Source organism: Salvelinus alpinus, chromosome 8, assembly GCF_045679555.1.
Source record: "Salvelinus alpinus chromosome 8, SLU_Salpinus.1, whole genome shotgun sequence".
NCBI classification, from domain to species: domain Eukaryota; kingdom Metazoa; phylum Chordata; class Actinopteri; order Salmoniformes; family Salmonidae; genus Salvelinus; species Salvelinus alpinus.
In genome coordinates this window covers 21,322,345-21,340,356 of record NC_092093.1, presented here as the reverse complement: position 1 = coordinate 21,340,356, position 18,012 = coordinate 21,322,345, and the positions used below count along the sequence as shown (strand labels likewise).

Sequence of the window (18,012 nt, the reverse complement as noted above, 5' to 3'; positions counted from 1 at the left end):
CGCTGTGTTAAGAAGCAGTGCGGCTTGGTTGGGTTGTGTTTTGGAGGACGCATGGCTTTCGACCTTCGTCTCTCCCGAGCCCGTACGGGAGTTGCAGAGATGAGACAAGATAGTAATTACTAACAATTGGATACCATGAAATTGGGGAGAAAAAAGGGGGTAAAAAAAACATAAAATAAGAATTGAATGTACCATCAGTTTTTCCAAATTTGAAAATAAGGTTTGTGAATACAAAAGTTTATCGTTTGGTTTTGGAGAAGTGCCTGTACAGTTCAGATAGGGGGATGTTAGATTCAGCCACAATTAGAGACAGCCCCCCCCCCCAATACTTTCAATTTAAAAAATGCAGTTTTAAACAGTATCTAAGGCTGAATAAAGGCCACAATAATACAAGGAATCCTCTAATAGTACAGTGACTTTCACAATGAGAAACCAACAATTACTATTCAAACATCCAAAAACAAACAGTGACATTAAAGATAGAATTTATCAAAGCTGCATGCGAGGTAGTTAGGAGCTGTATGAAAATATTTCTGTAAGCCGTGAATCACTAGATCTTCCTACGTGGAACGGCTGTTCAGTTTTCCCAGGGAAGCTGGTTTCTATTTAATCACGTCATGGTGAGACTGTCTCCTTTACAAATGCAGAGTTTCATCTTATCCACGCTAGATCTTCCAGCATTTGACTGAAATAGTGATGTGGATTTCCTTTTTTATTTGAGCCTAATTCAGAAGCTATTCTCACCATTCCTGTCTCGCTCCCTCTTTTCCCTTATCCTCTCTCTCTCTCCCTCTTTCTCTCTCCGTCTAACAGCTTTCCCAGTGTGCGTCTTTTAAAAATGTAATCTCACTTTCAATACATTTCACGGCAAGGTTATCATACTTTTCAAAAAAGAAAAATCTCTCCCTGCGCTTGACGTAGCCTCAAATATGCTGTGATTTTATCATTCATATCTTTTTATTGGCTGCTTTTCTTCTGTGTGTTTTTCCTACCTCTGTATTGAGACAGGCAGGGCATATATTATGATACATCTGCCAGCCACTGTCAAGGACTCTGATGTGTTCACTTCAAAGGCGATACAGAGTACTGTTTTCAATTTACCTTTGGAAACTAGTACTATATAAAAAAAAATCTCCTATTGTGTGTTTTTACCTTTTTCTGCATTCCAACTACCCCTGTCCAGGTCTCTACTATGATATTGTGGATTCAAACCTTGTTTGTTGTGTTGAGTGTTGCTAACACAATACAGGTTCTCATGCTTTTTAAAACAGAACAATTTATTCTAGGGAGGTAGCCATAGGCCTACTACAGTGGATGTGTGCGAACGTCATAAAACAGCCATTATGGTGGAGAATAAGTGGGTTATTGTGAACTTTCTTTCCTTGTTGACGAGCAGTGTCAGAGGGTGGCAGTAGCCTCCTGCTGTGTTGTAGATAGCATGTCTGTTGCTCCCTGCACTGAAGTACCCAACCTGCCCTGCCGACAATCAACGATAGACAAGGGCAGCTAGCACTAATCTACCACTGTGTGAGGAGCAACCAAGGACACTAGGCCAATTAAGGGGCTCACATTGTCTGGGCTATGCAGTAGCTGGATGGCATTCTAGTCATGTTTCTGTAACTGAAAATGAAATATAACATTATACACTGCACATTATACATTTGGCTGGTTAGTTTACATTAAATATAACCTCTATATAAACCAAGATGTTACGTTTAGATTTAATATGTACACTGAACAAAAATATAAACACAACATGTAAAGAATTGGTCCAAATGTGTTTACATCCCTGTTAGTGAGCATTTCTCATTTGCCAAGATAATCCATCCACCTGACAGGTGTGGCATATCAAGAAGCTGATTAAACAGCATGATCATTACATAGGTGCACCTTGCACTGAGGACAATAAGGTGCAGTTTTGTCACACAACACAATGGCACAGATGTCTCCAGTTTTGAGGGAGTGTGCAATTGGCATGCTGACTGCAGGAAAGTCCTCCAGAGCTGAATTTAATGTTAATTTCTCTACCAACGTTGTTTTAGAGAATTTGGCAGTATGTCCAACCGGCCTCACAACCGCAGACCACATGTAACCACCAGCCCAAGACCTCCACATCCGGCTTCCTCACCTGCAGGATCGTCAGGATTTGTACAACCGTCAGGGTTTGTACAACCAAAGTATTTCTGCACAAACTGTCAGAAACAGTCTCAGGGAAGCTCATCAGCGTGCTCGTCATTCTCACCAGGGTCTTGAACTGACTGCAGTTCAGCGTCATAAACGACTTCAGTGGGTGAACGCTCACCTTCAATGGCACTGGCACGCTGGAAAAGTGTGCTCTTCATGGATTAATCATGGTTTCAACTGTACCAGGCAGATGGCAGACAGTTTGTATGGTGTTGTGTGGGCGAGTGGTTTGCTGATGTCAACGTTGTGAACAGAGTCCCCCATTGTGGCGGTGGGGTTATGGTATGGGCAGGCATAAGCTACAGACAACGAAACACAATTCCATTTTATCGATGGCAATTTCAATGCACAGAGTTACAGAGATACCGTGACGAGATCCTGAGGTCCATTGTCATGCCATTCATCCGCAGCCATCATCTCATGTTTCAGCATGATAATGCACAGCCCCATGTCGCAAGGATCTGTACACAATAACTGGAAGCTGAAAATGTCCCAGTTCTTCCATAGCCTGCATACTCACCAGACATGTCACCCATGGAGCATGTTTGGGATGCTCTGGCTCGATGTGTACGACAGCGTGTTCCAGTTTCCCGCCAATATCCAGCAACTTCGCACAGCCATTGAAGAGGAATGGGACAGCATTCCACAGGCCACAATCAACAGCCTGATCAACTCTATGTGAAGGAGATATGTGACGCTGCATGAGACAAATGGTGGTCACACCAGATACTGACTGGTTTTCTGATCCACGCCCCTAAATTTTTTTAAGGTATCTGTGACCAACAGAAGCATATCTGTATTTCCAGTCATATGAAATCCATAGATTAGGGTCTAATGAATTAATTTCAATTCACTGATTTCCTTATATGAACTGTAACTCAGTAAAATCTTTTAAATTGTTATATTTATATTTTGTTTCAGTGTATTTTTAAAAAAGAGACTTGGCAATACTGCAAAAGTATTAGTGTGTGTGTCTACCACTAATTACATACTGTACACTTGACTGAGAGAAATCATGTATATTATACTGTGTGGGTGGGTGCTGTATATCATACAATCAATTATAGGACTATTCATTCTACAACAATAATACCACAGCCTTTATAGCCATGTTCTAACTATCTTTGTGAACAAAAAACCAGTTGAGATGGAATACAAGACCAGTAGAAATGAAACAGAAAACCAGTAGAGATGGAATACAAGACCAGTAGAAATGAAACAGAAAACCAGTAGAGATGGAATACAAGACCAATAGAAATGAAACAGAAATATACTGAGGAGCTGAAGAGGTTAAACGTATTTAACAGGGAACAGGGAATTGGCCTGTGAAACTAGGGCATTAGATTTCTAGATTCTGAAATACACAGCATGTAACAATGGGAGATCCAACCAACCATGAGAAGGATATTTCTCTGGAATATTAATTTTAGCATCGAAAGATGAAAAGGATCCATTCAATCACCTTGCCTTAAACCTGATAACACCCTTACAAATACCAAATCACATTCTGATAACACCCTTACAAATACCAAATCACATTCTGATAACACCCTTACAAATACCAAATCACATTCTGATAACACCCTTACAAATACCAAATCACATTCTGATAACACCCTTACAAATACCAAATCACATTCTGATAACACCCTTACAAATACCAAATCACATTCTGATAACACCCTTACAAATACCAAATCACATTCTGATAACACCCTTACAAATACCAAATCACATTCTGATAACACCCTTACAAATACCAAATCACATTCTGATAACACCCTTACAAATACCAAATCACATTCTGATAACACCCTTACAAATACCAAATCACATTCTGATAACACCCTTACAAATACCAAATCACATTCTGATAACACCCTTACAAATACCAAATCACATTCTGATAACACCCTTACAAATACCAAATCACATTCTGATAACACCCTTACAAATACCAAATCACATTCTGATAACACCCTTACAAATACCAAATCACATTCTGATAACACCCTTACAAATACCAAATCACATTCTGATAACACCCTTACAAATACCAAATCACATTCTGATAACACCCTTACAAATACCAAATCACATTCTGATAACACCCTTACAAATACCAAATCACATTCTGATAACACCCTTACAAATACCAAATCACATTCTGATAACACCCTTACAAATACCAAATCACATTCTGATAACACCTTTACAAATACCAAATCACATTCTGATAACACCCTTACAAATACCAAATCACATTCTGATAAAAATGATACCAAATAACTTTTTGATTAAAAAAAACATTCTGAAAACTCTGTTGATAAATATTATTTCTAGCCACAGGCCAATGCCCCCTCTACAAAGCAGGATAAATTGTCCTCCTCTCCTGTTGTGGGTAATTACTTGATTAATCTATGTAAGCGAATGGCCTGTTTTAATCAGTCCCTGACCAAAAATAAACCCTGATTGCCACGCTGCGTTCTCTCTGAGTATAACCACAACGACCCAGTGATTGCCTTTACACATTATTCATCACCTGAAAACAGAACTAGCGTAGTGGCGTCAACAGCCAAGGATTTATCTGTGTACACAGACATTGGAAAAGATAATACATGAAACATTTATGCACACAAGTACTCATACACTGTCCAAGTATGTGCAAAAATATAAACGGTACACACACTCAATGGTAAAGCCCACAGGGCCACAGACTCACACTAAGACATGCATGCAAGCACACCCAACCCACAGGCCCGTGTACACGGCCAGATGTTGTGCTGCCTGTGCATTGTGTAGCGGACACCCTGTGATGTGGAGGAGACTAGCGCGCGCCCACACGCACACAGCGACAGCCTATTTAGTGCTGCTATTCTCTATTCAGCTACAGTATGCCAGGGTTACAAAGAAGTGACAAAGACAACACAAAGGAGACAGGTAAACCACCTCCCCCCCTGCACACACCCTTCCATGTATCTGACACTCACATCTCAGACCAGCCACGCTACTGACGCTATATGCTAAATATATGGAAGCCATACGGAGTGGTCCTAATCACTGTGGCAGCCATTGACTGATGACAATAGCCATGGTGGGAGACGGTGGATGCTGAGCATTCTGTTCCAGATATAATGTCATTATTCAGCCGACAAAAGCAGGCCGCTTGGTTGCCGGAGGAGATTTAACATTTACCATTTCTGTGGTCAGAGAGTTCACTCAGCCACCTAATGATGCTAAATTACTGCAGCCTTGTGTACAACTACTGCTTGGTAGAGGAGAGAGAGAGAGAGATAGGAGAGAGAGAGAGAGATAGGAGAGAGAGAGAGAGAGAAAAGAGGAGGAAAGAGGAAGAGAGAAAAGAGGAGGAAAGAGGAAGAGAGAAAAGAGGAGGAAAGAGGAAGAGAGAGAGAGAGAGAGAGAGAGAGAGAGAGAGAGAGAGAGAGAGAGAGAGAGAGAGAGAGAGAGAGAGAGAGAGAGAGAGAGAGAGAGAGAGAGAGAGAGAGAGAGAGAGAGAGAGAGAGAGAGAGATAGGAGAGAGAGAGAGAGAGAAGAGAAAGAGGAAAAATAGAAAGGAGAGAGTGAGAGAGAGAGCGAGAGAGAAAGGGAGGGGAAGAGAAAACAGAAATCTGATGGTAACAGGGTGATGTGATATGAGGTTGAGAGAGGTGCAGACAAGCCCAGGGCCTGTGGAGTTGGAGGAAGATGAATGGTGGTTGAGCTAGCAGAGCCAGGACAAGGAATAAGGCTGAGCTTTCTAACTTGGTTTGGTGAAGCTTCTTCTCTCAGAGCTGGCTAGATAACTCCTTGGGTTTACAGGAGAGAAGAGAAAACACCAGTCAACTCACTGATTGAAAGTCAACTTAAGAGCTCAGATCTAAGTGGTACGAGAGCTTAGAACTTTTTCAGATTCCCAGTTTTGATGAATACAATAAGAAGCGCTAGCAGCAAAATGGCCATCAACGTTTTTAGTATATCCAAATATGGATAATCACCTGCCTGAAAACTCTGTCCAAGCTGAGAGGTCCGTAAGCAGCTATGGCTTGGCCACATCTCAACTGCTGCCTCATGTCATTTACATAACGAGAGGAGGAAATTAGGGAGGAAGAAAGAGGGAACAAGCCAGCCACTTGGCAGAGCGAGATGGGGATGAGAGAGAGACCCCATTGCTGGCTTACCTCTGAAGCTAAGCAGGGTTGGTCCTGGATGGAAGACCAGGTGGTGATGGAGGGCCAGTAGGAGGCAGTCTTTCCTCTGGTCTATAAAAATATCACAATGACCCAGGTCAGTGATTGGGGACATTGCCCTGTGTAAGGTGCCGTCTTTCGGATGGGGTGTTTTAAACGTGTGTCCTGACTCTCTGTGGTCACTAAAGATTATATGGTACTTATTGTAAGAGTAGGGGTGGTAACCCTGGTGTCCTGGTTAAATTCCCAATCTGACCATCATGGCCACCTTAATTATCCCCAGTTTACAATTGTCTCATTCATCTCCCCTGTAACTGTGCGCCAGGTCATTGCAGTAAATGAGAATGTGAACTTACCTGGTATTATAGAAAGAGAAGACGGGGGTAAAGGTCTTGGCAGGGATGGATATTAAAAGAGTTGGCAAGAGAGGGAGAAAGAGACTTTTGCATGAGGAGAATGGTTAGAGAGCGGAGACAGTGTATAATGAGGAGGGAGGTAAATGGTTTGGAGAGAAAGAGGAGCTGTGTGGAGAGAATGGTTAGAGAGTGGAAACAGTATATAATGAGGAGGGAGGTAAATGGTTTGGAGAGAAAGAGGAGCTGTGTGGAGAGAATGGTTAGAGAGTGGAAACAGTATATAATGAGGAGGGAGGTAAATGGTTTGGAGAGAAAGAGGAGCTGTGTGGAGAGAATGGTTAGAGAGTGGAAACAGTATATAATGAGGAGGGAGGTAAATGGTTTGGAGAGAAAGAGGAGCTGTGTGTTCTTACCTTGGCAGAACCAGCGACAGCGATCGTGACCCCTCCTTGACGCTTGACGATCATGTCACCACCACTCGACGTCGTCACAGCAACCGTAACTGGGGTGGGCAGGAGGGAGGGGATGACGGGCAGTGGTAGGAGTCCCGGCCGGTTGTTTCCATTGCCGACAGCGGCGGCGCAGCTGTTATTGGCTCCCGCTCCATTGAGGAGGCCGGCCGAACGGACGATGTCCCGCCTCTCCCACGGTGTCCCCCGGTACTCCCTCTCGAAGCGGTTGTGGTGATTGGACATCACTTCCTCTGCCTTTCAGAGGAGATGATGACAGGGGAGGGGGGGGGTGGAATTGTTATCATTAAAGTTATTGTTATTATTTCAGCTGATCAGTCTTTTACTGATATCCTGGCCCGATATTGTATAGATTAAAATCTGAGTCACAATAACGTGCCACTTCAGAGAGTCGGCAGGTAGCCTCGTGGTTAAGAGTGTTGGGCCAGTAACCAAAAGGTTCCTGGTTTGAATCCCTGAGGTGAAAAATCTGTCAATGTGCCCTTGAGCAAGGCAGTTAACCCTAATTGCTCCTGTAAGTCGCTCTGGATAAGAGCGTCTGCTAAATGACTAAAATGAGGTGTGAACGCTCCTGCAGTAACATTTCCATCTGACTAACAGCTGCAGTCCCAGGTCTTAACGAGATGATAACAGACAGAACAGAAATTAACATCACCATAACAGGATCAATAAAACAACTGGAAACACACACTCTTTGAATAGACTAATTGGGTTTGGTTACCATGGATATGTTGTTGCCTTCAATTAAATAAAAGTCCAAAAATTAAGCCATTGGCCACAGCCAGACAATACATTATTATTTTCCATATTGTCTTGAGAATAGCTATGGCTATAGCTTGACCTGGAGGTCATCACTGAATTGTCTTGTGGCTAAAAAAAACTCACTACTAACTCGTTTCTCTATACTGTAATAGCCAGCTAACTCAATAGTAATACCATTGAATATCATGACTAGTTTCCTCTTTTATGAGGATGACAGAGTGTGATGGATAGGGCGATGCTGCTGTAGGCTGACGAACAGTATTCTGTACCATAGGCTGGTATGTCACTGTGTATGAGATCATCAATCAGTGGTGTCTACTGTATCTGGCCTGTGAAGTAAAAGGCATCAGACGGGTGTGTGGTGTATTGTACTCTCAACATCAAAGGAATGAGATGTCTTTCTGGGCCTTGATAAGAGCAGTTATGAATACAGGCTCTCTCTCACACACACAAGCACACACACGGAGTCAAGGATATTCCATGAAAATGTACTGGTCTTTAAAAATAGAATCACAGAGAATGACAAGTCTTTCTTCTGCACAGTGGTCTCTGTCGCAGGAAGGAATGTCTTGAAGTGTGTGTGTTGTAAACAGAGCCATTGGGGGACCACAGCATTATCAGTCTGAGCTGTGACCATCCATTTAGCTACAGGTACATTACTGTCCACCTCTAGGTCTAAACACACACAGAGACACACACACACACACACACAGACACACAGACGACAATAGTCAGAACTTCCCGAAACGGCAGGAGGATACTTTTTTTCACAGCTTCACTGCAGTGGGCTCTTTCACAATGTCAACATAAGCATTGCATATTATCTCACATACATAAGCGGTTATTCCATGGTGCTTCTGAGTAATGGTACTTGTAATAACTTCTCAGTTCCAAACCTCACTCCAGCCAACCAATCTCTATACAGCAGATCTGTATAAAACAGATATATTTAGGATCGGTAAGGGGACAGACATTTGGGCAACCCAGGTTGATATCCAAAAGCTCCAACCTAAGACTAGTGTGTTAGTAGCTGAGCTATCATCTAATGATCCAGTAAGTCTCTAGCTACTGGCCTCAGCTAATGATCCAGTAAGTCTCTAGCTACTGGCCTCAGCTAATGTTCCAGTAAGTCTCTAGCTACTGGCCTCAGGCCTCAGGTAATGTTCCAGTAAGTCTCTAGCTACTGGCCTCAGGCCTCAGGTAATGTTCCAGTAAGTCTCTACCTACTGGCCTCAGGTCTCAGCTAATGTTCCAGTAAGTCTCTAGCTACTGGCCTCAGGCCTCAGCTAATGTTCCAGTAAGTCTCTAGCTACTGGCCTCAGGCCTCAGCTAATGTTCCAGTAAGTCTCTAGCTACTGGCCTCAGCTAATGTTCCAGTAAGTCTCTAGCTACTGGCCTCAGCTAATGTTCCAGTAAGTCTCTAGCTACTGGCCTCAGCTAATGTTCCAGTAAGTCTCTAGCTACTGGCCTCAGGTATCAGCTAATGTTCCAGTAAGTCTCTAGCTACTGGCCTCAGGTCTCAGCTAATGTTCCAGTAAGTCTCTAGCTACTGGCCTCAGGTCGAAGCTAATGTTCCAGTAAGTCTCTAGCTACTGGCCTCAGGTCTCAGCTAATGTTCCAGTAAGTCTCTAGCTACTGGCCTCAGGTCTCAGCTAATGTTCCAGTAAGTCTCTAGCTACTGGCCTCAGGTCTCAACTAATGTTCCAGTAAGTCTCTAGCTACTGGCATCAGGTCTCAGCTAATGTTCCAGTAAGTCTCTAGCTACTGGCCTCAGCTAATGTTCCAGTAAGTCTCTAGCTACTGGCCTCAGGTCTCAGCTAATGTTCCAGTAAGTCTCTAGCTACTGGCATCAGGTCTCAGCTAATGTTCCAGTAAGTCTCTAGCTACTGGCCTCAGGTCTCAGCTAATGTTCCAGTAAGTCTCTAGCTACTTACTAGAGACTTGAGGCCAGTAGCTAGACCTCTCCTGTCTCAGCCTCCACTATTTATGCTGCAATAGTTTGTGTCGGGGGGCTAGGGTCAGTCTGTTATATCTGGAGTATTTCTCATGTCATATCCCAGTGTCCTGTGAATTTAAGTTTGCTCCCTCTAATTCTCTCTCTCGCTCTTCCTTTTCTCAGAGGACCTGGGCCCTAGGACCATGCCTCAGGACTACCTGGCCTGACGACTCCTTGCTGTCCCCAGTCCACCTGGTCATGCTGCTGCTCCAGTTTCAACTGTTCTGCCTACGGCTATGGAACCCTGACCTGTTCACTGGGCGTGCTACCTTGTCCCTGACCTGCTGTTTAGGACTCTCTCTCTACCACACCTGGTGTCTTTAACTCTGAATGATCGGCTATGAAAAGCCAACTGACATTTACTCCTGAGATGCTGACCTGTTGCACCCTCAACAACCACTGTTATTAGTATTATCATCTGACCCTGCTGGTCATCTATGAACGTTTGAACATCTTGGCCATGTTCTGTTATAATCTCCACCTGGCACAGCCAGAAGAGGACTGGCGACCCCTCAGAGCCTGGTTTCTCTTTAGGTTTCTTGCTAGGCTCTGGCCTTTCTATGGAGTTTTTCCTAGCCACCGTGCTTCTACACCTGCATTGCTTGCTGTTTGGGGTTTTAGGCTGGGTTTCTGTACAGCACTTTGTGACGTCGGCTGATGTAAAAAGGGCTTATAAATACATTTGATTGATTGATTGACTGGCCTCAAGTCTCAGCTAATGTTCCAGTAAGTCTCTACCTACTGGCCTCAGGTCTCAGCTAATGTTCCAGTAAGTCTCTAGCTACTGGCCTCAGGTCTCAGCTAATGTTCCAGTAAGTCTCTAGCTACTGGCCTCAGCTAATGTTCCAGTAAGTCTCTAGCTACTGGCCTCAGCTAATGTTCCAGTAAGTCTCTAGCTACTGGCCTCAGCTAATGTTCCAGTAAGTCTCTAGCTACTGGCCTCAGCTAATGTTCCAGTAAGTCTCTAGCTACTGGCCTCAGGCCTCAGGTAATGTTCCAGTAAGTCTCTAGCTACTGGCCTCAGGTCTCAGCTAATGTTCCAGTAAGTCTCTAGCTACTGGCCTCAGGTCTCAGCTAATGTTCCAGTAAGTCTCTAGCTACTGGCCTCAGGTCTCAGCTAATGTTCCAGTAAGTCTCTAGCTACTGGCCTCAGGTCTCAGCTAATGTTCCAGTAAGTCTCTAGATACTGGCCTCAGGTCTCAGCTAATGTTCCAGTAAGTCTCTAGCTACTGGCCTCAGGTCTTAGCTAATGTTCCAGTAAGTCTCTAGCTACTGGCCTCAGGTCTCAGCTAATGTTCCAGTAAGTCTCTAGCTACTGGCCTCAGGTCTCAGCTAATGTTCCAGTAAGTCTCTAGCTACTGGCCTCAGGTCTCAGCTAATGTTCCAGTAAGTCTCTAGCTACTGGTCTCAGCTAATGTTCCAGTAAGTCTCTAGCTACTGGCCTCAGCTAATGTTCCAGTAAGTCTCTAGCTACTGGCCTCAGGTCTCAGCTAATGTTCCAGTAAGTCTCTAGCTACTGGCCTCAGGTCTCAGCTAATGTTCCAGTAAGTCTCTAGCTACTGGCCTCAGCTAATGTTCCAATAAGTCTCTAGCTACTGGCTTCAGGTCTCAGCTAATGTTCCAGTAAGTCTCTACCTACTGGCCTCAGCTAATGTCAATGTGGCAGTCTGATCCTATCACACGCAATCTTCATCTCATGATGGTGTTTGTGTGTGCTTGCGGTGTGTGTTTGCGCTTGCGGTGTGTGTGTGTGTGTGTTTGTAGCAGCACCATGACAGCATGACTGGAGCCACAGTTGTGTGTCTGTCACATCTGACGTGGGGAGAAGATAAGATACATTGTATGTTCCTGCCTGCCTACTGCCGTACGGTGCTGAAAACTACACACACCTGTGGACCGGAACAAACTAGTAACAAACACTACATGGCCTAGATCTTAAATAATAACCTTTTCCCATTATAGTGTACAATAAAGGATATCCATTGGTTATTTTTTCATATCATTTGCACACACTGTATACAGATATTTCTATTGTGTTATTGACTGTACGATTGTTTATCCCATGTGATTGTTTATCCCCTGTGTTGTTTTTGTCGCACTGCTTTGCTTTATCTTGGCCAGGTTACAGTTGTAAATGAGAACTTGTTCTCAACTGGCCTACCTGGTTAAATAAAGGTGAAATAAAAAAATGATAATAAAAAAAAATCATAACTCTTAACTCTCTCTGTACACTCAGCAATAATCATTTAATACAGCATCGGATTAATGTTTGCTAATAAAACATCCTTGGTAAGCCAACCGGATAATTTTTATTGCAAAATGACTGCCTTGACTGTGCCTTGGGTTAGAGGTCGACCGATTATGATTTTTCAACGCCGATACCGATTATTGGAGAACCCCAAAAAAGCTGATACCGATTAATCGGCCGATAATTTTTTTTATCGGAACCGTTCCGTATTTTATCTAACGGATGGCATCCCTAAGTCTAAATATTCCTGTTACATTGTACAACCTTCAATGTTATGTCATAATTATGTACAATTCTGGCAAATTAATTATGGCCTTTGTTTGGAATAAATGGACTTCACACAGTTCGCAATGAGCCAGGCGGCCCAAACTGCTGCATATACCCTGACTGCTTGCACGGAACGCAAGAAAAGTGACAATTTCCCTAGTTATAAGAAATTCATGTTAGCAAGCAATATTAATTAAATATGTAGGTTTAAAAATATATACTTGTGTATTGATTTTAAAGAAAGGCATTGATGTTTATGGTTAGGTACATTGGTGCAACGACAGTGCTTTTTTTGCAAATGCGCTTGTTAAATCCTCACCCGTTTGTCGAAGTAGGCTGTGATTCAATGAGAAATTAACAGGCACCGCATCGATTATATGCAACGCAGGACATGCTAGATAAACTAGTAATATCATCAACCATGTGTAGTTAACTAGTGATTATGTTAAGATTGATTGTTTTTTATAAGATAAGTTTAATACTAGCTAGCAACTTACCTTGGCTTCTTGCTGCCCTCGCGTAACAGGTAGTCAGCCTGCCACGCAGGCTCCTCGTGGAGTGCAATGTAAGGCAGGTGGTTAGAGCGTTGGAGTAGTAACCGGAAGGTTGCAAAAACGAATCCCCGAGCTGACAAGGTAAAAATCTGTCGTTCTGTCACTGAACAAGGCAGTTAACCCACCGTTCCTAGGCCGTCATTGAAAATAAGAATGTGTTCTTAAATGACTTGCCTAGTTAAAGAAAGGTGTAAAAAAATAAAATAATAATAAATCGGCAAATCGGTGTCCAAAAATACAGATTACAGATTTTTATGAAAACTTGAAATCGGCCCTAATTAATCGGCCATTCCGATTAATCGGTCGACCTCTACCTTGGGTTTACAACAAAGGATGGATTTTATACTAAATGAATGTAACAAGCCAATGCCCTTCCCCGTCCTTATACAGAGGAGGCTGATTTAACCCTGAACATAAAGTTAGAGTAAAGGACCTTACCTTAGCTAGAGCCATCAATGTTTGTTAGAAATATATATCTCCAAAGCGATTTGAACACATCTGATGTGGAAATAAAACCCACAGCTCAAGCATGCTCTGAACAACAGCCATCGGAACAGCACTTTCCCTTTACTGTCTCAACCCACAGAGGGGGGAGATAGGGAGGGAGGGGGGAGAGAGTGTATGTGATAGAGAGCGAGAGAAAATCAGCACACAACTGCCTGCCTGACTGCCTGCAGCATCATCATGTGGGGATTTTAAGTAGAAACTAGTTTGTTGGGCGTTTGACTCCTTTCGTACCAAAAAGCTATTCTCACGTTGCTGATGTGACACAAACGTAATTGCACCCGGGTAGCCTACGTGTGCATTTGATAGACGGAGGAGTGGGATGCTGGTGTGTGTGTGTGTGTGTGTGTGTGTGTGTGTGTGTGTGTGTGTGTGTGTGTGTGTGTGTGTGTGTGTGTGTGTGTGTGTGTGTGTGTGTGTGTGTGTGTGTGTGTGTGTGTGTGTGTGTGTGTGTGTGTGTGGAGACAACTTGGAGTGAGAGGTGAGTGGCAGGAGTGTGATTAGTTTAAATAAGAGTTATCTTTCAGGTACAGCGGTAAGACAGAGCACTCTACAACTAGAGAGTATGTCACTCTGAGGCAGATGAGAGAGAGTGTGTGTGTGTGTGCGTATTTGAGTAGAGTTAACAAAGCCATAAGGGAATATAGAGCCGTGGACAGGCATACGGAAAGACGAAGCACAACCGATGGACAGAGCGTGGAGAGGAAGAGAGCAAGGGTGAGAGAGGGAGGTATGCAGGCTTGTGTGATACTGCTGTGGTGTGATGTTTACTGTCTCAGAACAACGAGACATCATATAGACACACACACTTCAGTTGGTCTATAGATCCCTCCCCTGAGAAGAGGATCCATATCCAATGGGTGTCAGTGTGTTAACAGCTATAGACCCACAGAGAGACCAGGCCAGCCAGCCAGCACCAGCAGCAACATGGCACCAGTCACACCACCTCTCCTCTTCTCTCTCTATTATTACACTACACTAATGGATTTCTGGAGAGGAAGGGGATTTCTGGAGAGGAAGGAGATTTCTGGAGAGGAAGGGGATTTCTGGAGAGGAAGGAGATTTCTGGAGAGGAAGGAGATTTCTGGAGAGGTAGGAGATTTCTGGAGAGGAAGGAGATTTCTGGAGAGGTAGGAGATTTCTGGAGAGGTAGGAGATTTCTGGAGAGGTAGGAGATTTCTGGAGAGGTAGGGGATTTCTGGAGAGGTAGGGGATTTCTGGAGAGGAAGGAGATTTCTGGAGAGGTAGGAGATTTCTGGAGAGGTAGGGGATTTCTGGAGAGGTAGGGGAATTCTGGAGAGGAAGGGGATTTCTGGAGAGGAAGGAGATTTCTGGAGAGGAAGGAGATTTCTGGAGAGGTAGGAGATTTCTGGAGAGGTAGGGGATTTCTGGAGAGGAAGGAGATTTCTGGAGAGGTAGGAGATTTCTGGAGAGGTAGGAGATTTCTGGAGAGGTAGGGGACTTATGGAGAGGTAGGGGATTTCTGGAGAGGTAGGAGATTTCTGGAAAGGTAGGAGATTTCTGGAGAGGTAGGAGATTTCTGGAGAGGTAGGAGATTTCTGGAGAGGAAGGAGATTTCTGGAGAGGAAGGGGATTTCTGGAGAGGTAGGAGATTTCTGGAGAGGTAGGAGATTTCTGGAGAGGTAGGAGATTTCTGGATCGCCCTTTTTGAAGTACGTTTGAATTGGACAGCAGTGTTTCTCCCGGATGGATGGAGTTGATTTGTCAGTCTGGTAACTTTAAAAAGACAATACTGGAAATGAGGTCTCCTAAGGAATGTAAGCAAACACACACGCACACACACAGTGGTGAATGTGCTGACAGTTCCTCCAGGCCAACATAGGTATTCAAACTGAGATTTAAATCATGGTAGAAACTGTTCATTCAGAAAATACCCCAGGGCTAGACACACATGCCAACATCGCAAACACACACACACAAAAGTCTCTTAATTAGTCTTCGCCAAGCTTGGTTCCACACCAAGGAAGACTGATTTACTGATAAAAAGGTGTTGGATGGCTGATACACCCCCCCACACACAGTACACCTCTGCCAGTACATACAGGCTGGTGAGTTATATTTAGCTTTCCCTCTAAAGGCCAGGATTGATGTGCCAGAAGAAAAATACATACAAGACAGCAGAGAGGAGGCTGGCACTACACAGCTAAGCAAGAGAGAGATGGAGGGATAGATGTATGGACAGATGGAGGGGAGGAGGGTCTACATCTCAAGTGGCCAGTAGCAGAGATGAAGAAAGACCTCCTGCTACCGTGACAACCAGCGTAATGTTTAGAATAGTTCTCAGCGTTAGCCACACCCCAGGATCACATTCATCTGAGCTCTTGGTGAGATTCAAACGACTCATTAGCGTCTCACTGGGATTCCAACAAACCACGTCGAGACACAGGAGACTAAGAGTCCTAGATAAACACCATCAGGCAAGATACACAACCATCACGACATGACAACTCACAGTCATTGAACAAACACACAAATAAATAACCACGACGATGGAATTTAACGTAATTCCTGCAGAGCCACAGCAAGAGTCCGCTGGCTTCTTTTCATTTCAAATGAGTTTCAGATTTAGCCCAGGAAAACCGACTTCCTTGTGCCAACTTCCTAGCAAATCAATGGCCTTTGAGTAGGAACATATATTGGTGTCCTCTCTACATTCTAGTAGAGCTCAACCCATTCATCTCCAGCCCTGTCCTTGTGTGGCGCAAATGGCACCCTATTCCTACTAGGTGTGGGAGAGCAAAAACCAAAACGTTCAATGACATCATTTCTCAATCAACATTTGTACTGACAAATATATAGAATGTGCATCAAATGCATCCTCCAACTGCAACGTCAGCCAATGCCCACACATATTGTCTCAAGCTTTTTTCCCTTCCATGATTAATACCCTCAAACCTAATTTCAAAACAGGCCATCCATCACTGTCAATGGTGAATGATAATTCTTCATGGTTTACCAGTGAAATGTCTAAACTGCATCTGCATTCCAATCATTTGATCTCAGTTTCATGGGAATATACACTCCCGTTCAAAAGTTTGGGGTCACTTAGAAATGTCCTTGTTTTTGAAAGAAAAGCAATTTTTTTGTCCATTAAAATAACATCAAATTGATCAGAATTACAGTGCAGACATTGTTAATGTTGTAAATTACTGTTGTAGCTGGAAACGGCTGGTTTTTAATGGAATATCTACATAGGCGTACAGAGGCCCATTATGAGTAACCATCACATCTACTTTGTGCATGACAAAAGTAATTTTCCCACCAATTGTTTACAGACAGATTATTTCACTTATAATTCACTGTATCACAATTGCAGTGGGTTAGAAGTTTACATACACTATCTTCACTGTGCCTTTAAACAGCTTGGAAAATTCCAGAAAATTATGTCATGGCTTTAGAAGCTTCTGATAGCCTAATTGACATCATTTGAGTCAATTGGAGGTGTACCTGTGGATGTATTTCAAGGCCTACCTTCAAACTCAGTGCCTCTTTGCTTGACATCATGGGAAAATCAAAAGAAATCAGCCAAGAACTCAGAAAAAATTGTAGACCTCCACAAGTCTGGTTCATCCTTGGGAGCAATTTCCAAATGCCTGAAGGTACCACGTTCATCTGCACAAACAATAGTATGCAAGTATAAACACCGTGGGACCACGCAGCCGTCATACCGCTCAGGAAGGAGACGCATTCTGTCTCCTAGAGATGAACGTACTTTGGTGCGAGAAGTGCAAATCAATCCCAGCAACAGCAAAGGACCTTGTGAAGATGCTGGAGGAAACAGGTACAAAAGTATCTTTATCCACAGTAAAACGAGTCCTATATTGACATAACCTGAAAGGCCGCTCAGCAAGGAAGAAGCCACTGCTCCAAAACCGCCATAAAAAAGCCAAACTACGGTTTTGGAACTGCACATGGGGACAAATATCGTACTTTTTGGAGAAATGTACTCTGGTCTGATGAAACAAAAATAGAACTGTTTGGCCATAATGACCATTGTTATGTTTGGAGGAAAAATGTGGAGGCTTGCAAGCCGAAGAACACCATCCCAACCGTGAAGCACGGGGGTGGTAGCATCATGTTGTGGGGGTGCTTTGCTGCAGGAGGTACTAGTGCACTTCACAAAATAGATGGCATCATGAGGCATGGAAATTATGTGGATATTGAAGCAACATCTCAAGACATCAGTCAGGAAGTTAAAGCTTGGTCGCAAATGGGTCTTGACCCCAAGCATACTTCCAAAGTTGTGGCAAAATGGCTTAAGGACAACAAAGTCAAGGTATTGGAGTGGCCATCACAAAGCCCTGACCTCAATCCCATAGAAAATTTGTGGGCAGAACTGAAGAAGTGTTTGCAAGCAAGGAGGTCTACAAACCTGACTTAGTTACACCAGCTCTGTCAGGAGGAATGGGCCAAAATTCACCCAACTTATTGTGGGAAGCTTGTGGAAGGCTAACTGAAATGTT

The 18,012-nt window shown here is 43.5% G+C and overlaps 1 protein-coding gene across 1 annotated transcript in view; it reads right to left on the bottom strand.

Moving 5' to 3' along the window:
- Nucleotides 1-18,012, bottom strand: part of LOC139582718 (kelch-like protein 29) — a 341,969-nt gene that overhangs the window by 216,378 nt on the left and 107,579 nt on the right. Inside the window, exon 3 of the mRNA XM_071412971.1 lies at nt 7,141-7,434. Within this exon, the coding sequence (XP_071269072.1) occupies nt 7,141-7,434 (294 nt within the window). The remainder of the gene's footprint in view (nt 1-7,140; nt 7,435-18,012) is intronic.